General features: G+C 40.6%; 1 protein-coding gene across 1 annotated transcript in view; it reads left to right on the top strand.

Moving 5' to 3' along the window:
- Nucleotides 1-19,862, top strand: part of NSD3 (nuclear receptor binding SET domain protein 3) — a 108,761-nt gene extending 88,899 nt beyond the window's left edge. Inside the window, exons 16-24 of the mRNA XM_081082686.1 lie at nt 350-506; nt 4,544-4,746; nt 5,434-5,546; nt 6,152-6,421; nt 10,920-11,036; nt 12,920-13,061; nt 14,091-14,197; nt 16,876-17,080; nt 17,738-19,862. Of these exons, the coding sequence (XP_080938812.1) occupies nt 350-506; nt 4,544-4,746; nt 5,434-5,546; nt 6,152-6,421; nt 10,920-11,036; nt 12,920-13,061; nt 14,091-14,197; nt 16,876-17,080; nt 17,738-17,979 (1,556 nt within the window). The 3' untranslated portion in view covers nt 17,980-19,862. The remainder of the gene's footprint in view (nt 1-349; nt 507-4,543; nt 4,747-5,433; nt 5,547-6,151; nt 6,422-10,919; nt 11,037-12,919; nt 13,062-14,090; nt 14,198-16,875; nt 17,081-17,737) is intronic.
- Nucleotides 19,863-22,113: the final 2,251 nt, after the last annotated feature.

The raw sequence follows: 22,113 nt of genomic DNA, 5'->3' as shown, positions 1-22,113 counted from the left end.
CTCAGTCTAAAGATTTTTAATACACCTATTTTGTCATATGTTAGGAATTTTAACTTCCTACTAAACGGATAGCTCAATAGCCCACGTTTTACACGGGTAAGGAGTACAATAATGTTTCTCTTCCTATTCAAAAGTTGAGTTTCTGGCCATTGAAGTTCTGAAAAGGGAAGAAGCAAAATCTGTTCATTTGCTTTCTATTTTAATCCATCACCATAGATATGACTCCATCCTTTGTTATTTTCTCCCAATTTGAATCAAAGTTAATGCACTTAAATGATAATTTTCTCCTTTTTCTTTCTTTTTGTCTTTCCTCTTTTCTCAGTTATTAAGACTGTTTATTTGTTTCAAGGTGGAAGATTGCTCTGCTGTGAATCGTGCCCAGCTTCCTTCCATCCAGAATGCCTGAGCATAGAAATGCCAGAAGGCTGCTGGAATTGTAATGACTGTAAAGCTGGCAAGAAACTGCATTACAAGCAGATTGTTTGGGTCAAATTGGGAAATTACAGGCAAGTTTTTCCAAGGACAAAGAGGAAGTATTCAATCATTGTTTAGACCTAGTTTCATAAACTGTTACAAACTGGCTAGCAGACAGGTAGAATAGCAAAGCTACTTCCTTAAAAAAGAGAGAGAGAGAGAGAAGAAACATATATTTATTTTATTTTTAAAATGTTTATTGATTTCAGAGAGGAAGGGAGAGGGAGAGAGAGAGATAGAAAGAAACATCAATGATGAGAGAGAATCATTGATTAGCTGCCTCCTGCACGCTCCCTACAGGGGATTGGAGCCCACAAGCCGGGCATGTGCCCTGACGGGGAATCAAACCGGGACCTTCTGGTTCATAGGTTAACGATTATCCACTGAGTCACACCAGCTGGACAAGAAACATATTTTGAGTCTGGGTTTTTACAAGATTGAGAAGGTTAGTTGTGGAATTTTTTTTGATTGGTTGGTTGGCTTTTGTTTTTAAGTTCCAGAAGTTGTTTTATATTAATGAACTATGTACTACTAGATTTTGGAATAAAAAGTCTTATGTGATTAATGGAGAAGATGTTTTCTTTGTGCCCTAATTAACTTTATATTGATCTGTGATTTCTAATAAAATCAAGTTTTTCCCTGGCCAAAATAGCCCTCTTTGCCCCTTTATCTGGTCCATACTTTAACCTGTGTGCAAAAGAGAGCATTTTAGGATTTAAAGAGAGAGATTGTTTCATTAAGAGCCTTTAGCTCTTAAGAGAATGAGTAAGAAGTACGTGTGATTACTATTATTTTAATAAAACTCTCTCCTTTTAAGAAGCCTGTTTTTTTACAAGCCTTCACTGCACAAGAATAGTGACATATTTTTTAAAACTCTGCAATGAAAATAGATACTGTTCAAGAGACTTCTACTTTTCAATTAGAATCCTAAGTAAGATATATTTCTGTAGAATCTCAGACATACTGTAATTCCTTTTAGCAAGGGCTATGTTGTTTTCTCTGTTTTAAGTATGCTGCTTGCTTACCTGTTTAACTTTAAAATCTTTGTTATTTAGCTGAGATAAGTGGCATTGAGAAGCTCTCCCAACTATTTTTTTTAACATATGATAAGAAATCTCCAAGTCCTAAAAAGATGGACAATTTGAATACATAAACAATTTTATACTGTATGGCAAACGATATTATAAAGTTTTAAAAAGCAAATCTCAAACCAGGATAAAGTGTTTGCTATTCTACTTTCAATGAGAAAAGACAAATACCTTATCTAGAAAAAGAAAGGACAAAGAAGAGAAAGAGCCAGTTTGCAAAAGAATAGCAAATGGAAAATAAACGTGAAAAATGCCCAGCCTCACTAAAAAATAAATGTTCACTAAAAACAAAGGGCCCCCCCCTTAACAGATTGGCAGAGATATAAAAGAGTAATAATTTTGCGGCCAGGGAGGGCATAGGGAAATGAGTATTAAAATTGTAACTCTGTATACTTCTTGACCCAGCGCTTCCCTTTCAAGAAATTTATCTAAGGAAAAAATATTGGACAAACAGGCAAAAATGTATTTGTTGGGGTACTCATTGTGGTATTATTTGAAATAACCCAAATGCTCAGTCCATAAGGGATTTGTCAAATAAATTATACTATATCCATATTGTAGAGTATCTTGAAGCCAATAAAAGAATAATGCAGGTCTGTATAGAAACATAGGAAGATATCCGCTATATAGTTGAATTTAGAAAACATGTTAAACAGTATGTACATTATCTTTCCATGTATTTATACAATTTTTAAAAATTGTAGCTCTAGATATAATATGGAAAGAAACACATGTAATGTTAATAGTGTTAGGCATGAGACTACAAGGAGAGACATTTTCAGTTTTTCTGTTATACATTTGTGCATTGTTTTATTTTTAAAAGAAATAATTATATAATTATATATATATATATATATATATATATATATATATATATATATATATATATATATATATTTGGGGGTGGGAGGGCATGGGTTTGACAATTACTAGATAAGACATTCCTGGATAACAAATACCTAAACCAATATAAGAAACCTTTAGCTCTTCAAGTAAATTTCAGAATATTTTCTTTATATTTAATTTTGGGGGGCTTTTTTTGAGATATTGTTGACATAGTAGTTTCAGTTGTACAACATATTGTTTCAGTATTTGTATATAGCAGCAATGGCGAACCTTTTGAGCTCGGCGTGTTAGCATTTTGAAAAACCCTAACTTAACTCTGGTGCCGTGTCACATATAGAAATTTTTTGATATTTGCAACCATAGTAAAACAAAGACTTATATTTTTGATATTTATTTTATATATTTAAATGCCATTTAACAAAGAAAAATCAACCAAAAAAATGAGTTCGCGTGACACCTCTGACACCCGTGTCATAGGTTCGCCATCACTGGTATATAGTATTGTGAAATGATCACCACAATAAGTCTAGTTGACATTCTTCTCCATACATAGTTACAATTTTCTGTTCTCCTGATGAGAATTTTTAAATCTACTCTCTTAGCAACTTTCAAATATATAATACAGTATTATTAACTATAGTCACCATGTTGTACATTATATATTTTCTTTATTAAGAAGTTATGAGTGTAAAAAGATCTTTGCCTTAACTTAAATACTTAAGTTTTAATTACATTGCATTTAAAGAACCCCAAAGCAGTTCTCCAGTTCACAGCCCAGTGAGATTTATATGCAGATCAGATTCTTCTTGTATGTTCTGCAAAGACTTCCATCCATGACTAAGTCTTAATGTATTTTTTCCTGTCAGGCCCAGCTGGGCCACATGAAGCTGTTTCTTTTCAGTAACTAGTTGCTCCAGTGTGCAGCTTCCTGGGGGAAATATGAGGACTTGGAACAACCCCTGGCACAGAGTGCCTCTTCCTGACCCCATGAGTGCAGTCCGCATGTACATACTTAACTGCCTTTAAATGGTTTAGAAATAGCCATTTCCTAGTCCACTTTGAGGGAAACCAAACACTGATTACACAAAACAGTGGTTTGTTTTGTTTGAACAATTTGAGCACAGGCTCTTGCCCATGTTTTTCATTAATTCTTAGATGGACAGGTACCTTTTAGATGAAGCATATTCAAGTTCTGCACTATGACCCTGAGAGTGTGGCCATGCTGTCATTTAGCTTCTAAATAATACAGGTATTAGATAAATGGTTTTATTAGGCATCTATAAAATAAGTGGCTGACAAATTTTAAGTTTGTGTATGTTTACTATTCATATTGATGGTTTTACATACTATAAAAGCTCCACCTTTCAATTGCTGCCTCGCCCAGTTGCTGGAAATTGTCACATGCGCCTCACAGATGGTTTCATTTAGGGATTGCTGTGGTTTCAGTCATCATGGCATGAAACAGTTCTGTTTCATTCTGTCCCCAAGTCCACGTTTATTGTGATCCAAGATGAATTAGATTCTGAAATACACACTGACATAAGCCTAGTACATTTGACCAAAAAGTATTTACCCTGAGTGATTAGTCAGAAAATGCTCATTTGAATGGGAATGGTCATTCTTTGCTATAGCATCAGTTTATTCTCAAATGAGCCCCTTGACTACTAGAAATAAACTTTTACACCTTGGAGGATGATGTTGGTTTAAGAATGCCAAGTTTGGAGAAAAACAACTTTTCTAGGATAGAAATTTGGTACGGAATAATATTGGTAATTTCTAATTCTTAAGGTGGGTAGTGGGTTAAGTATTATTTTATAATGTTTTATAGCTTATATTTCCATGATATATATTCTTTTATAAATATGAGATATTAATTTTTTAAAGAAAGTAGCTGGATTGGATGTTTAGGGCCTAGTTTGTTTAGTCTATGTTCACTGTTTCATTAATAAATTCATTAACTAATATGATTTTAAATGCTGTGTGGTTTGAGCAAGATTAAAGATGATCAAGGTATTTTGTGTCCTTAGAGTCTGAATGAAAATGTCACGGTAAAACACCTCTTATTCCCTCCTGCCAGCCCTGTAAAGAATAGTCTGTTTTTCATACCCTTGGTCTAAAATTGTTTTTGTTTTCAGATGGTGGCCAGCAGAGATCTGCAATCCCAGGTCTGTGCCACTGAACATCCAGGGCCTTAAGCATAACTTGGGGGACTTCCCTGTGTTCTTCTTTGGTTCTCATGACTACTATTGGGTGCACCAGGGCAGAGTGTTCCCTTATGTTGAAGGAGACAAAAGCTTTGCTGAGGGACAGACTAGTATTAACAAGACCTTCAAAAAAGGTAAGTTGGAATGATGTTTACAGTGGCTCAAAACTAAGAATTCACTGTTGATTTCTCAACATCTTCCACCTCGCATATGACGTATTTCTGGTAGTAGAGAATTTTCACCAGGTTAACCCCATTAGAACCATGTCAGAATCTAATCAATTAGGAAAATAACATTTTCAGTTTGGTAGGCTCTGCTGAGTAAGTGAACGGAGTTTCTTCAGTGATCTTTCTAGACATAGATTTTTCTGGGAATAGTTTTCTTAATCACATGAAGCTCCTTTACCACAGAAGAGTAGCAGAGCTTCTCATGGAGACCCTTACAACTGGTTTTGCAACAATGTACCCGGAAGTTTGGCTTTCTGGGCGAGAGCAAAGTGAATTTAAAGCTAGTTCCAGGTGAAAGGCTCCCCTTGGGTTCACGTGGAAGCCTCTGATCATGGAAGCAGAACCTCATCTCTGAGGCTGCAGCTTGCACAGAGCAGTGTTCAGCCAACAGTGAGTCATATCCTATTTCAGTGCTACCCTATCCTGCTGGTAAGTGGTTATTTCCAGAAACAATTTTAAAAGAAAAAAGCAGCCCTATTAAGTGCATTGTGAAGGCAGAGTAAAACTGCTCTCCTAACAGGTATTGTTTGTTTGTTTGTTTGTTTGTTTGTTTGTTTGTTTGCATTTATATACTTTGTTTGGTCTTATTGGCAGCTCTGGAAGAAGCTGCAAAACGTTTCCAGGAGTTGAAAGCACAAAGAGAAAGTAAAGAAGCACTAGAGATTGAAAAAAACTCAAGAAAACCTCCTCCTTACAAACACATCAAAGTGAGTCTCTACCCTGAGAGATCGGTATTTGACGGGCGAGATGAAGTGCAATATTCTCTTTGTAGTGAGAAAGCCCGTTTTGACTTGTGAAAACTTTTGCTAATTTTCACCCAATCTTCTGTAAAACAAACAGAGCTTTTGTTGGCAGTGTCATAGTCAGATGGGAGCGAGGGAGCTGGGAGCGGGAGCTGTGTGCTGTGGGGATGAGGTCTCAGATAAGTGCTCTGGCACCTGGGAGCGACATGTTTGATGGGAAATCCTGTTCCTACTTGCTCTACCAGGTTATCCTGCCACCAAATGAGAATAGAGAGATTTTCCCCGTTTGTCCAGACAGTCCAGAGTTGTTTCCAGTTATGAAATTTCCATCAACTAGTAGAAGGAGAAATACACAGAACAGATAAATGAGAATTCACATCAAGTTTTTGGTATTTTTGCCAACTAAGAAGAGGCAGTTTTTATTCTTAGTTTATTTGTGGGGAAATTGCTATTACAATAACGAGCCTTTCATAGTCATGCTGCAAGGCAGTAGCAGAGCCAGGAACAGCATGGAAGTTTCAGGTGTTCTGTTTAAACTCCTCCCCCTCATCTGTGATTTTGTTTTCTAGGCTAACAAAGTCATAGGAAAGGTGCAGATCCAGGTTGCAGACCTGTCAGAGATTCCCCGCTGTAACTGCAAGCCAGCCGATGAGAACCCTTGCGGCTTAGAATCCGAGTGCCTGAACAGAATGCTGCAGTACGAGTGCCACCCGCAGGTGTGCCCAGCCGGAGATCGTTGCCAGAACCAGTGCTTCACAAAGAGGCTCTACCCTGATGCAGAAATCATCAAAACGGAGCGAAGAGGCTGGGGCCTCAGGACCAAAAGGAGCATTAAGAAGGTAACTTGGGGCAGGGGCACTGGTGGTCAGAGCCAGATCAGGGCCTGTGCCTCTCAAAGAAGCTTCAATGGGGATGAAATGTATGGTGGTTCCTGGTAGAATCTTGAAATTTCCCAAGTTGAGAGTTTGGCACTTCTTAGGCAAAGAAGCTATAGGAAGTGGTAGTGATAAAACATACAAAACTTCGGTTGTCTAATGATCAGTCATAAAAAGCAGAAGGGACGTGGGTCATTTTCTGTTTAAAGTAATTTTTTACTTGTTAAGCAAAATAGACGTGGATGTAAAAGACCTAGTAAAGGCAAAACCCAGGACTTTGCTCCAGTGTCATAATGCATTAGGTGTGAAACGAGGCCACGTCAGTCAACCTCCCTGAGCCTCAGTTTCCTCATCTCTAAAATAGACATAGTAATCCCTGCCCTACACATGTCAGCGTTGCTGCTAGTCTCAAATTAGATTATATACGCAAAAGCAACCGGAACAAGTTTAGTACTTTGAGGCAATTTTTTAAAATAGTCCCTTTGATTAACACAGAAATGCACTGTCTATTGCAGAACATTTTCTACATACAAATAACTCAAAGGAAAAAAATGAAAATCACCAGTATATACTACTGCTCAAAGGCTCTCAAACTTTAGAGATTCTGAGAATCTCTTGAGGTTATTATTATTATTATTGTTTATCCTCACCTGAGGATAGTTTTCCATTCATTTTTAAGGAGAGTGAAAGGGAGAGGGAAAGACAGAGAGAAACATAGATGTGAGAGAAACACATCGATTGGTTGCCTCCTGCACGAGCCTTGTACAGGGCCCTGCAACCAAGGTACATGCCCTTGATTGTACCCGGGACTTTGGTCTGCAGGCTGATGCTCTATCCACTGAACCAAACCAGCTAGGGCCTGGGGTCCTTAAAAACAGTATCACACAGAAATATCTGGGACAGTATCTTCTGCATTTTATAACAAGTTCCTGCCCTTCCCTCCTTTGCCCCCTACCCCTGCTTGCCAAATGCCAGTATATAGAACTTGGAGATATATTCATTGAGAGAGGTGGACCTAGTGAGAATTTGTAATTATTATTTTTTTAATATATATTTTTATTTCAGAGAGGAAGAGAGAGGGGGAGAGATAGAAACAAAAATGATGAGAGATAAATATTGATCAGCTTCTTCTTGCATTCCCCCTACTGGGGATCAAAGCTGAAACCCAGGCATGTGCCCTGACCGGAAATCGAACTGTGACCTCCTGGTTTATAGGTTGGCACTCAACCACTGAGTCATATTTCTACCTTTTTAAAAAATCACCTTTGTGATTAAAAAATACCACATAATGTAGTAAAGTAAATCAGTACAAGAAAGCTATTCCTCTTTCATCCTTCAATTCTTGGTCTCACAAAAGATGACCATTGTTAATAGGTTGGTATGTAGCCTTTGAGAACTTTTTCTGTGCAGTTGCAAGTATTAACACATATGCAAATATATATTCATATATTCTGTATTTGTAGGGTTTTTAAAACAAACATGATCATATGTATTTCCCACTTAATATATTATACATATATTTATATATCAGTACATAGAGATTTCAACTTACAGTTTTTTTGTTTTTTCAACTTATTCTTTTTGTTAAACAATCTCACTGTATTCCATAGTAAAATGTATCAAATTATGTACCATAATTTATATAACCTATTTTCCAATAAATACACACACACACACACACACTCTCTTAACAGATTTTTTAAAATTCTGTAGTGAACATTCTTGGTCATCTCTCTTTATGCACCTGTTTCTATAGGTCAGATTGCTTGTGATGAGACTCATTCATTTGGTACATATTTGTGAAGCTTCTGTGTGCCAGGTACTGTTCCAGCAGTACCTGGAAAAACAGTAGTGAACAAGACAAATGATGAACAGATATCTAATGCTGAGTACCACTAAATGCTGCAAAGAAAACTAAGCTGTCAGAGGGGATAGCTAGTGACTGGGATTGCTACTTTAAATTGATTGGCTAAGGAAGGCCTGGAGGGGACATTTCACCTGAATATGTGAGGGAGAAAGTCACAGAGATACATATTGAGAAGAGTATTTCAGACTAAAGTAAACCAAGTACAAATACCTTAGTATATTCCAGCAACAACAAGAAAGCACCAGGAGAAGAATGGCAAGGAGAAGAGTGGCAGGTAGGGGATAGGAAAGAGGCTAGAATCAATAGATAATATGGGCGTTACAGGCCACAGGATGGGAAATTTCTGGAACATTTTAGTAGGGACTGATTTGATCTGAGACTTGATGTACTCGTTTTCTATTGCTGCATAACAATGTTACCACAAACTTGGCAACTTAAAATATAACACACATTTGGTTATCTGAGTTCCTGTGGGTGAGGGGTCCGGGTAATGCTTAGCTGGGTCCTCTCGGTGCAGTCAGGGTGCTGCCCAGGGCTGGATTTTCACTCATGTGCCTTGGCTAAGGAAGGATCCGCTTCCCTGCCTGTATGGCTGTTGGCAGAATTATGTTCCTTGCCAGCTGTAAGCCTGAGAGCTTCAGGTGTTTTTGTTTGTTTGTTTCATTTGTTGTTACTGTTTTGTTGTCCTCTGGAGGCTGCCTGCAATTCCTTGCCAAATGAGGTTCCCCAACATGGCTCTTTGCTTCCTTACAGCCAGCAAGATGTATGCTAAAGTCATAATGTAACAGATTCATGTAATCACATATATCCATCACCTTTGTCATGCTCTATTGCAAGTCACAGGTCCTGCTCACTTGAGGGGAGAGGATCACAGAGCCATGTGAAGACCAGGAAGCAGAGGTCATGGGGCCCACCTTCAGAGTCTGTCTGCCACATTTGAGTTTCAAAAGAATAATTTGGCTGTAGTATGGAGAATTTATGGTAATGGGAAAAGTGATAAAAAGGAGACCATTATAATCCAGGAGAGAGATGATGGTGGCATAGACTACTAGGGTTGTAGCTGTGCAGGAGAGAAGAGGGTGGATTTCTGACATTTTGAAGTTAGAGCCAATAGGACTTGCTAGTGCATTGGATATGTGTATTGGGCTGCTCAAAGGCCATCGGCATGTAAAATGTTATGTGATCCAAATTTTTTAATATTATTTTAATGCCATGCATATCACACATACAAATTTTTTTGCCTATGATTTCAGGGGAATGTTTGGAGTCATCCTGAAAACTGTACAGCTTAATGTCTTTTTAACACCTTTTAATAGTAGTTGTATTTATTCTAAAATGTGTTTTAATTTACTTAATTCATGATATACAGTTGACCCTTGAATACACACAGGTTAGGGACACTGACCACACACATAGTTGAACTTTTTTGACTTCCCCAAACGAGTTGTGGCACAAGGGATTGGTTCCAGGCCCCCTCCAGACACCGGAATCTGAGGATATTCAAGTCCCCTGTGTAAAAGGTATACATCAGTGCATACAGTCAGCCTCTGTCTGTGGGCTCCCAGCCACGGATGGAAAATGGTACAGGTATTTATTGAAAAAATCCATGTGTGAATAGACCTGCACAGTTCAAAACTATCTTGTTCAAGGGTCAACTGTAATCAAGAGAAAAGAAAATATAATCAGGATTGTTCTGCCCATTAGCACTTGGGGAATTGCTAGTGTAAGATAATTGATCTTTTACAAAACAGCTAGAAATATATGGTCTCTGAAAAGCAGAATCATCAAGACTTTGTAGCAACATGGGAAAGATTTTTGGTACATTTAGGGGACAGATGCCAAATATGAAACTGAAAACACACTGAGTCCCCTGTTCACACCTAAATCCTGACCGTGTGCCAGCGTCAAGCATGCCCTTCCTGCTGTGAGGTGGCTTCTTAGAAACTGGAAAACATGTATAAACACTGAATTACACCCTCTCTTTATCGTCTTATCTCTTTAAGAACAGATTTCTAGCACTTTTCTAAGGTCTGTATTTTGTTTTAGTTCACAGTTTAATTTACAGCTCGTGGTTCAGTAAACAACTCTTTGAGGTTAACGGTTTGTCACTTTGGACATCAAAAGTATTTCTTTTACAAAATAGCTAGAGATATTTATTCACAGTGGTATATCAAGTTTTGGCACATGCACTCATATTTGATATCAGCACTTTAATTTTTCTATATTCATTCATTTTCATAGAATAACAAATATAAACCATAACAAATGGTTTATAATGTTATAGTACAGTTTCAAGGCTCGAGGTTGCCTTATCCCAGATCCCAGTGATAGACCATAACTGTGTCACTTGGACTATTGAAATAATATTGTCAGCAAAAAGAGACAAGCAGATCATTATATTCTGCAGCACTGGTACAAGAAAAATAGTGCCACCTGAATGCTCATGAATAATAGCAACTATTTGTTTTGATAGTTGAAGTGATATTTCTATGGTTCTTTTTGGTTAATTCTCTTGGATCATACATGCTGTGTTAAGGAATGCTTTCTAATATAATACATTGGTTTCATATTTACATATTGCATGCTTCTCTGTAGGGTGAATTTGTAAATGAATATGTTGGCGAATTAATTGACGAAGAAGAATGCAGATTGCGAATTAAGCGAGCCCACGAGAACAGCGTAACCAATTTTTATATGTTAACTGTCACCAAGGTAAAATTACTTTGTTTGTTTTTGTTTCCATGATCTTAGGTTGAACTGTTTCCTCTAATTTGATTTTTTCAGGCAAAATATAATGATTAGCAGTAGCCAGAGTGCTTCCCACTATAATGTGTTAATTATACCAGAGCACAAAATGAACGCTTGCTGCAGCCTTGCACAGGTCATGTGAGAGTGAAGCAGGAAAGGTTGACACCCCTGGATTCTGGTCCCAGCTCCTCTTAGGCACTGAAAGACTTGCCCTCAGTTGCTTTATCACTGAAGGAGGGAAGGAGCTCTAATTCTAAGTTATAAACCACCATTAAAATTCAGATTTAGCCAAAATTCTAACTCTGAAAATTGTTCTGCACATTTAAACTTTTTTAATGAGTTAGGAGAAATGGATGCTGTCATAAGAGAAATGACAGAACTGCTGGTTTAATACATGCAGTTGTAAGTCCTATTTATGCACCCTGTGTCCATTATCTCATTCAATTTCTTCACTGGTCTTCTGATTTACAGAGAACAAGAAACTGAGGTTTAGCCATGGTAAATGGTTGAATGCCTTGTTACAGTTTAATGAAGAGCTAAGATTAGTACCCATGTTTCCTGTGTTCCAGGCCATTCCTAAAATTGAGTCAGAATGTCATTAAAGTTAAGAACTGGAGATCATGTAAAAGAAATATTATTTTAACTCATATGGTATTGTTTGAAACTTTTTACAGCTTTCATGAGTATATATTCCATAAACATACAATGCCATTTATTTATGACAAGAGGCCCAATGCACAAAATTCGTGCATGGGGGGGCGGTGCCCCTCAGCCCGGCCTGTGCCCTCTCACAATCCAGGACCCCTCGCTCCTAACTGCCCTCCCGCCTGCTCGCTCCTTACCGCCCGCCTGCTCGCTCCTTACCGCTTGGTTCACCGCTCCTTATCGCTGCCACGGAGGCAGGCAAAGCTCCCGCCACCGCCGCTGCACTCGCCAGCCGTGAGCCCAGCTTCTGGCTGAGCGGTGCTCCTGCTGTGGGAGCACACTGATAACCAGGGGGCAGCTCCTGTGTTGAGCATCTGCTCCCTGGTGGTCAATGCACGTCATAGCGACCGGTCATTCTGGTCATTTCGCCATAGCAGTTTCTGGGCTTTTATATATATAGATTGTCGATTGGCCCCTAAATCCTATCTTCACTGCCAGTGACCCCTCCAGCCATCTTTACAACACTCAGAGATCCATCTTATAGGGCTTATCCAGATTATCAGAATTTAAATTTAAGGGCCCAATAGAGAGGTTTGTATTGTATTTTAGACTTTACTACAAGTAAAATTAGAACAAATAAAAAATTATTTGCTTTGCATAGTGGCAGTATCATAGCCAGTGAGGCTTATCCAAGGTGTGATTATTACTAATCAAAAAAGAAAGAAAATCACTCAAGCATGTCTGCAAGTCTTTATTCAGAAGAGAAATTTCTCATTTTTCCTACTTAATCTTCATGGCCTGAGCCCTGAGCCTCTAACCCTGTTCTAGTTGTGCTTCTGCTCAGAGCAGGAAAGGAGGGCCGATAGCTCAGCACCCTTGTTCCCATCACAAGGAGCTGTCTGCACTCAGAGCTCTCTCAGAAATTCTTTCCCTAAACCAAAGACCAGATAATCTTCTAAGCGTTATTCCACGGTCTGTTTGTTTCCACTTCATCTTGATTGTTTTGATTTGAAAGTCATGCGAGAAAGTAGATAACTTACTAAATGTACAGAGAGCACCACATTTTCAGATTTGCAGTTGTCAGGCATCAGCTGGTAGCAAAATGCTGCTGCCTGGTGGCTCTTGACTGCATTGGATGTTTCTAAGATGTTTATATTTTAGTTTTATGTCAAAGGTACCTTTCCTTTCTTTTCTTTCTGAAGGACCGTATAATTGATGCCGGCCCAAAAGGAAATTACTCTCGCTTTATGAACCACAGTTGTAATCCAAACTGTGAAACACAAAAGTGGACAGTGAATGGAGACGTTCGAGTTGGACTTTTTGCTCTTTGTGATATTCCTGCAGGTAAAAAAAGTAACTTGCTCCCCATGCCCCCCTCCCTAGGAAGCAAGTATATCCTTTGAAAGCAGGACATTCTTCAAGGTTTGGTCCTCAAATATTTATTCAAATAAAATAAAGTGTTATATTTAGAATTGTTATCTGCCAGTAAGAAGTAAAAATCAGTATTCTGCAAAGGGGAGCTTAGTAAGAGCTTTTCTGTAAGAGAGGATATTACAGAATTCTCTATATCCACAATCTTTCTGAATTAAATCTCCACATTATTGCTGTCTATATAATGTAACCAGATGGTTAAGCTTTTGTTTTCTTTTTTAAAAGTATTAAAAGCCTGTGTTAACATCAGTGGGTTTCTTGGTTTGTTGAGGGGGGCGGTTTATTTTGAAACATCATTCTGTTTCAAATTAGATGTAAAACACTTCTGAAGCAAGAGTTTTCATTTTTTCTTACCCATCCAGCATCTTAACAGCAAATCTTAGTTTCTCCTTTGTTAAGTTTGTAGCAACTTTCAGTTTTATTTCTAGACTCATGGTGGATTGTTCAAGCCCAGCTAAAAGAAAGCTGGGCCTCCTAATTTGAATCACTGGATCTTTGGTGTAGATAGTAAACCTAAACTCTTTTCTGATCATAATACAAGGCATTAATTACTGGAAACAGTGTGGTCGTCATAATTCCACAGACATATTGTTCATTTAGAAACTAGTTTAAATTAGCTTTAGAAAAGAGAGCTAAACTAGAACTCATTTTTCTTAAACAGAGATTTCAAATCCTGGTCTCTATTACATAGTTTTTGACCACTTCAATGAAAAGGATGTGACGACTTTTATAGACTATTTATTTTTGCTGTAATCATGGGTGGGTCGGGATGTTTTCCTCTAGATATTTTTTTGCCTTTTTTCTTTTTTCCATCGCTGTCTTCGATGTAGAATGTGGGGGAGGGAAAAGTTGATGTCTCTTTTTTTTCATTACGAGAGTGTCTATGACAGCAGTTTCTTGCCCATGACTTGAATATGAATAGTTATTTCTCTTTTGTTTTAGGAATGGAGTTAACTTTTAATTATAACCTGGATTGCCTGGGCAACGGCAGGACGGAGTGCCACTGTGGGGCAGAGAACTGCAGTGGTTTTCTTGGAGTGCGGCCCAAGGTCAGTGTGCAGAGGCATGCCCTGAGCCAGGAGGAGTATGGAGGGGCTACTGCAGAAGTTTGCTTATGACCATCTCAGGAAAATACTGGCAAATGGGTACCTGGTTTCGTTCACTGATCTTCAGTGGTGTTTACCCAGAGTTTAGACTCTGACTTTCCAATGAAGCATATCTTAGTAAGATCTGTTAGTTTCTGAAAATGTATTTGTATTTCTGATAGAATTTGAAGTTAGCAAAATCCTTTTAGAAAACTTCTTTTTAAATTCACAATATACTAAAACCCACTTAATTATCCTATCTAATAAAAGAGAAACATGGTAATTAGCATACGACCGCTACCCTTCCCATTGGCTAATCAGGGTGATATGCAAATTAGCTGCCAGCCAAGATGGCGGCCGGCAGCCAGGCAGCTTGAAACTAACATGAGGCTTGCTTGCTTCAGTGACAGAAGACTCCAACATTCCCCGCCTGCCGGCCTCTGAGCTGCAACTCTAAGCAGCTATGTTACAAATATAGAAGCTAAACAAAACCCCAGAAACCTGCTTCAGCCAGCAGGATCGCAACATTGTTTCAAATACAGAAGGTAAACAAAGGCCAGAAACCTGCTTTCAGCAGCGGAGGCCTAAGAGCTGGAGCCTCAGAACTAAAGCTGGCCCAGAATAAAAAAAAAAAAAAGAAAAGGAGCGGTTGGGAGCTTCAGTCACCCGCCAGCCTGAAAACAGCCCTCAGCCCCTCACCCAGACTGGCCAGGCACCCTGATGGGGACCCCCACCCTGAAGGGTGTGTGACCAGCTGCAAACAGCCATCATCCCCTCATCCAGGCTGGCCAGGCACCCCAGTGGGGACCCCCACCCTGATCCAGGACACCCTTTAGGGCAAACCAGCCGGCCCCCACCCGTGCACCAGGCCTCTATATAGTAAAAGGGTAATATGCCTCCCAGCACCGGGATCAGCGTGACAGGGTGCAGCGCCCCAACCCCCTGATCACCCTGCGGCTCTGTGTGTGATGGGGTGGGGCCACAACCTTCCTATCTGCCCTGCTCTGTTCGTGACAGGGGAAGGCGCCCCAACCCCCTGATCGGCCCTGCTCTGTGCGTGACAGGGGGAGCTCCCCAACCTCCTGATCGACCCTGCTCTGTGCGTGACAGGGTACGGAGCCCCAACCCCCCTGATGGGCCCTGTTCTGTGTGTGACAGGGGGCAGCACCCCAACCCCGATTGGCCCTGCTCTGTGCGTGACAGGGGGTGGCGCTGCAACCTGCCCATCGACCCTGCCTTGAGTGTGACAGGGGGCGGTGCCCCAACCCACCAATCAGCCCTACCCTGAGCGTGACTGAGGGTGGCATTGCAACCTCCCGATCCGCCCTGCTCTGTGCATGACTAGGGACGGCGCCCCAACTCCCCAATCAGCCCTGCTCTGAGCCTGACCAGGGGCTACAGCTAGGGATTGGGCCTGCCCTCTGCCACCCGGGAGCAGGCCTTAGCCAGCAGGTCGTTATCTCCCGAGGGGTCCCAGACTGCGAGAGGGCACAGGCTGGGCTGAGGGACCCCCCCCTTCCCCCCGAGTGCACAAATTTTTGTGCACCAGGCCTCTAGTCTATAATAATAAAAACGTAATATGCTAATTAGACCGGACAGCTGAACGACCTTCCAGACATCATTCCAGACGTCCTTCCGGACAAAGCTGCCACGGCGGGGCCTGAGGCAGAGGTGGTTAGGAGCGATCAGGCAGGCAGGCAAGTGGTTAGGGCCGGTCAGGCAGGTAGGCAGAGGGGTTAGGGGCAATCAGGTAGGCAGGCAGGCAGAGTGGTTAGGGGCAGTCAGCAGGCAGGCAAGTGGTCAGGGGTGATGAGGCAGGCAGGCAGAGTGGTTATGGGTGACCAGGCAGGCAGGTAGGCAGGCGAGCAGTTAGGAGCCAGCGGTCCTGAATTGCAAGAGAGATGTCCGATTGCCCACAGGGATCAGCCTAAACCAGCAGTCGGACATCCCCCAAGGGGTCCCAGATTGCGAAAGGGTGCAGGCTGAGCTGAGAGCTGCCCCGCCCCCCCTGCATGAATTTTGTGCACTGGGCCTCTAGTATACTATAAAATGGTGACTTTTGTCCAGGTAGCTCAGAGTGTAGTCACAACATGCCAAAGTTGTGGGTTTGATCCCCAGTCAGGGCACATACAAGAATCAACCAATGAATGCATAATGAGTGGAACAACAAATCTATGTTTCTCTCTCTCCTTCCCCCCCCCCCCTCTCTTTCTCTAAAAGAAATTTTTTAAAAAAGATAATTTACAAAATGATGGCTTTAATGGTATGTGAATTATATCTCAGTGTCCTTGTAATTTTTTAAAAGTATTTTTTATCGGTTTTAGAGAGAGAGGAAGGGAGAAGGAGAAAGCAGTAGAAACATTGATCAGCTGCCTTCTACATGCCCTCCACTGTGGTTTGAGCCATAACCTGGGCATGTGCCCTGACCAGGAATTGACCTGGCCACCTTTTGGAGCATGGGACAAAGCCCCACCAACTGAGCCACACCAGCTTATTTTAGTATTTTATGGGATGAGTGCTCCTGGTGTTTTTAGTTAATTGAACAACAGATGAAATTAAATGAATGTGTTGTAGGATTTTCCCTTCTCTGTAAAGCTTCATGCATTATGATCATTAAAACTGTGATCCTTTTTTCCTGCCAGTCAACATGTGTGGCAACAACTGAAGAAAGGGCAAGAAATGCTAAGTTAAAGCAGAAGAGACGAAAAATCAAAACAGAATCAAAGCAGATGCATGAAGATTACTGTTTTCAATGTGGAGATGGTGGAGAGCTGGTCATGTGTGATAAAAAGGACTGTCCCAAAGCATACCACCTCCTATGCCTTAACCTGACTCAGCCACCATATGGTAAGCGAGATCTTTAAGATCTTTTCTCAGACTTGCATTTTTGCCAACTATGTATAACTCAGAATATATTCCACTATCCTTAGTGGAGCCATGGAATAGGAATCATTGACTAGGACAAACAACCATAGCAAACAAAAATTTTGCTAGTGAAAATCTGTTTGTAAATTTAGGACACATGTGAGCCAGCAAGGATTGGTTTCTCCTTTCTATTACCACTAGAGACCTGGTGCGTGAATTCGTGCACAGGTGGGGTCCCTTGGCCTGGCTGGCAATCAGGGCCAATCGGGGCTGGCCAGCCAGGGGTAGGGACCGTGGGAGGTTGACCAGCAGCAGGAGGTTGGCTGTGGGAGTGCACTGACCACCAGGGGGCAGCTCCTGCATTGAGCATCTGTCCCCTGGTGGTCAGTGCATGTCATAGCTACCGGCCAATCATCCCATCCTAACAGTCGCTTAGGCTTTTATATATAGAAATAGGTGAATACGGTGGGCAGTATCTCACATCTGTACCTAATGGTTCATCCAGCCAGACCAATGTTTGGCTGAAATTTGGAGTTGTATTCAATTGACCAGTCTCCAGAGAAAGTGGGAACCTGGGTTTTTCGTGGGTAATCAAGATAGGCACTAACTTGGGCTCTTCTCCTCCTGCCCACCCCGTAGGAAAATGGGAGTGCCCGTGGCATCAGTGTGATGAGTGCAGCAGTGCAGCTGTTTCCTTCTGTGAGTTCTGTCCACGTTCCTTCTGTAAAGATCATGGGAAGGGGGCTCTGGTCCCCTCTGCACTGGAAGGCCTTCTCTGCTGCTCCGAACATGACCCCGGGGCTCCTGTGCCACCAGAATACTGGAGCAAGATCAAATGTAAATTGGAATCACAAGATCATGGAGAAGAAGCAAAAGAATGAATGGGTGGTGATTTCCTTTTTTCCTTTCTCTTTGAACAAAAAGGAAAAGCAGAACGTGAATAGATGGTGTGTTAGTAAAGGAGAGACTGCTGCAGTGTGCACAGCCTTTGCCATCAGTACTGCCTTATTAAGAGACTGGGAGCCTGGTCCTGAGGCAGAAGCAGTTGGTGATATCTGGGTTTTGTTTGATTTTGTTGTTTTGGTGATTCTTGAGTGGAGGGTTCGATTCCCTTGGCCCTTGCTTGCCTTTTATTGTGCTTCAAGGCCTTGCAGTTGGAAAAAGATATGTCTTTGCTTTTAAAATAAGAACAAAGAGAAAAGAAAGTTTTGTTAATGACATAAGTGTAAAGTCCTTGGATGTAAAAAGCAAAAGTCGCCATCATTCCTTTATTTATTTTCATTTTTTAAAATGTTGAGAAGTGTAGTTCAGATAGTCTAATCAGTGTATGTGTGAGTGTGTTAAGTAGGAATTGGAGAAAGCCCTCTAGCAAAGGATATGACGATCTTTATATACCTCTTTACTGTGTAGTAGGTAGGCTAACTTCTCTTTCCTTTCAAATGTCTTTCATAGCCTTGGAGAAGGGGTCTGTGGAAGCATCAAATCTGGCCTCTTGAAAACAAAATGCTCCCGTGGATTTTACCTCTGTGGTCTTAAACTAGGTGGGCTTTGTGATACGATAACTTTACCTAGAAAGTTATATAGTGTGGTTTTGGTTTTGGTTTTGGTTTGGAGAAAAAAAGAAATGGATGTACTTACTGAGTTTGAAGTGTTCTCCATTGATAGTGGGTATTTTTGATGAAGTGCATTTATGTAGATATGAATGCAGTATTAGAGTGGTCGTTCCTATTTCTTTTTTATACATATTTTTATTGATTTCAGAGAGGAAGGGAGAGGGAGAGAGAGATAGAAACATCAGTAATAGGGGAGAATCATTGATCAGCTGCCTCCTGCACGCCCCCTACTGGGGATCGAGCTCACAACCCAGGCATGTGCCCTGGCAGGGAATCGAACCATGACCTCCTGTTTCATAAGTTAACGTTCAACCACTGAGCACACTGGCCAGGCTCATTCCTATTTCTTGACAGATAAAGGCAGCTAGAGGGAGGAGACAAAAGGCACAGACCAAAAAAGTTGGATGATATAAGCACCATTTGCTGTCACACCCTGGTTGACTTGGAAAGAATTAAGGGTATTTTATTTTGTCTCTGCTTCCCTCTCCTAATCAGATATTCCCTTTATCAACTGACTCCTCAAGTTTCCTGGTGAAACTACACAGATGAATTTGAATTGTTTTTTAATAGCTCTTTTTGGTTTAGTTCCTATTGGGGTTGGGGGAGGGGTGGGGGGAGGCACATCTCAAAGTTATATGTCAACAATTTCTATTATCTGGTACTTAACATTGTCCCCATAGAAGAAGGGAGGGGAAGCCCTTCTACAGGGTGTATAGTAGCCACACAAATACACTTCATCTTAGGAACCACTTAGGAAAGGCTCCCAAGGAAGCAGTGTTAGCCAAAATGATTGGCTGTGGTGCTTGCATCTCATAGATGCAAGTGTACAAAGATGTCTGCCCACAAAACTCACTTGCTTTTAACCCCTAGGAATATGTATATCCCAGTATTCCTTGTATGAAATAATTAGTAATGTCAGACATTGTTGTAACACTGTACTAAGTAGAAGTCTAGAATTAGCTTGAATGAAAGTTAACTTTCTCTGTGAATTTTAACTGCTTACATAAATTGCTGGTACCTGATAACATTTATTTTCCCTCAAGAAGTACCTAGTAACCTTATGAAGGTAGGGAGGGTAGATGCTCTACCACACTCCTTCAAGTTGTGTTATATGTGTTTCTTTTTCTTATCAATTTAGAGCTCTTCTCTGGAAAAAAGAAGAAAAGCTGTTTTGTGCCTCTCTTTTTTTTGTATGTAAATGTGCAATTATACTGGATTTTGTCTTGTGGGGGGGGAAAAACAAAACAAAAAACAACACTACATTTCCTTTACTTAAGCTCCTAAACTGCCACTTGCCTGATTCTGGCAATTAATTTTGAGGTAACTTTTTGGGCCTCCAATAGTTCTGTTGATTAGATATGGTCCCAAAAGAAAGAGCAAAATGGAAAATGCTATACATGTTAGCAACTGTAATTGCTGCAAGTAACATGGATTACATCTCGCCAAAACACTAACCTTTGCTCTTGAACAATTATATAGCTTGATGTCCTTTTAAAAAATAATTTAAGAAAATCTAGGTTTTATCATACTAAAACTTTATTTTATATATATATATGATGAATGTTTGCTTTTCTAAACTTACTAACATGAAGGATTTCCTTTCATATTCAAAATGTCACTCTTGTTAAAACAACATCCAACAAGAAATCTTAGCTCCTTAGTACCCTTTGATATCTGACGACTTTTCTATGGTAAGCCAGGGTCTAGTCTATAAACACAAGTACATTAGGTTTAAGTATTTTTATGCAGTTCTTCATTGTGTCACATTTTGTTTGTGTATATATAATAGAGCTCTGCTGAGCCTTCTTAATTTGGGGGGCGGGGTGACTAATAGGATTGTTCTGACATTTCAGAAATCAGGGTAGAAAACAAAATAGCTAACCCTAGCTCTGGGTCTGTGCATGAGTGTTCTTTCATGGTCTAAAAAGTGGTTTTAGTCATGCCAGTGCCAAGGAGCTCTTCTTACACCTCCGTCGTGTTACTGTTGACTATTGAATACATGTGAAGTTGCAGGTTCTGGAAGCAGAAAAAGAGTAAATTGTGCTTTAAATGTGCATAGTATACATGCACTATGCTTGTCTGTGCTTCCCCAATGAAATATTCCAAACACACACTGCTCACTCAGTCTGAGGTTGGTATTTGTTAACTTTTAACTGTATGTGGTCAGAGCATACGTGGTTGGTTTTTATTATTGTCCAAAATGAAATAACTTAAAGCAGCTTGGGATAATGGTATTTTTTTTAACCTCATGTTAATTCTTGGGAGGAAGAAGTGAAAATAAGGTTTTTTATAATCATCATAAAGCATCAGAAATTGGATCAGTAACAACTAAAGATGAAATTCTGATAAAAATTCCAGACGCTGTGCAGTGAGAGGGGGGCTGGGCCGTGGCCGGCATGAGGAAGCAGGAGCGGCCGTAGTGGCTGAGAAGGCTGAAGCAGCCCGAGGACACAGTCACTTCCTCAGTGTTTAATCAGGGCTAGAGTTAGGGGCGAGGCGGGGTTTACTTTCCTGTTTGTTTTAACAAGCTCCCATTCTATCTTAATTCTCAAAAATAATCTGGCCTAAGTTATAGAATAGGCTTACTTTTAGAATCATCGAAACTTGTGTGTTCAAGGCAGGAACATACCTCAAAACTAAAATAATAATAATAATAATGGGGGCAGGTAAGACTGCTCCAGTTCCCTTCTGCCATTCCCAAGTATTTGTAAATAATGTTGTGCAATTCTGAGGTAATCATGTAAAGGACTCTGAGACAGGGCAGGTTGTTGGGCAACTCTTTCCTGGTTCATGAAATAGGGCCTCCTTTTGGAGTCGTTTGTTGCATGGTATGTGTTCCAATCAGGGTCCAACCAGATCTGCAGTTTGGAAACGGATACATAAGCCAGCTGTACAGAATGTAATCTCTGGACTACCCAGCATTTATTGCTTGTCTTTTGTTTCATTTTTAAACACAAAGCTTCCTTTAACGTTCACCCTAAAGTCAAGGTGCTGCCACGTGCTGTGTCCCAGCAGGATAAGAAAACAGTCACGCTTGGGAAGCTCCGTGTGACGTGCTTGTCTGTGAGGTACGATGATCCTGGGAAGCGGCTCCATGGGCAGTGCAGTTAGACTTGTCATACTTCCTACAAGGCTGATGGATCTAGCCACCCCCAAGTTGTCCAAGTTGCTGCAGACACGAAATGATCATTTGGAGTAATGTCCTTTGACCTAGGGCCACATAGAACCGGTCTGTGGTTATTTGTCAACAAAGAAGAGAACTTTCTCCCATTTTCAGATTAGCGAGGGCATAGATATAATTAGTCAGCTTTGTCATGTATTGACAAATATTGAAAAGTTGGAAATTTGTATATACTGAAGTCTACCAACTTTTACCTGGGGTGGGGCACAGGGAGAAAAGGG

The sequence above is a fragment of the Myotis nattereri genome, assembly GCF_964212035.1.
Source record: "Myotis nattereri genome assembly, chromosome: 2".
Classification (NCBI taxonomy): Eukaryota; Metazoa; Chordata; class Mammalia; order Chiroptera; family Vespertilionidae; genus Myotis; species Myotis nattereri.
The sequence above is the reverse complement of the archived record's forward strand: the minus strand, read 5'-3'. Positions and strand labels throughout refer to the sequence as shown.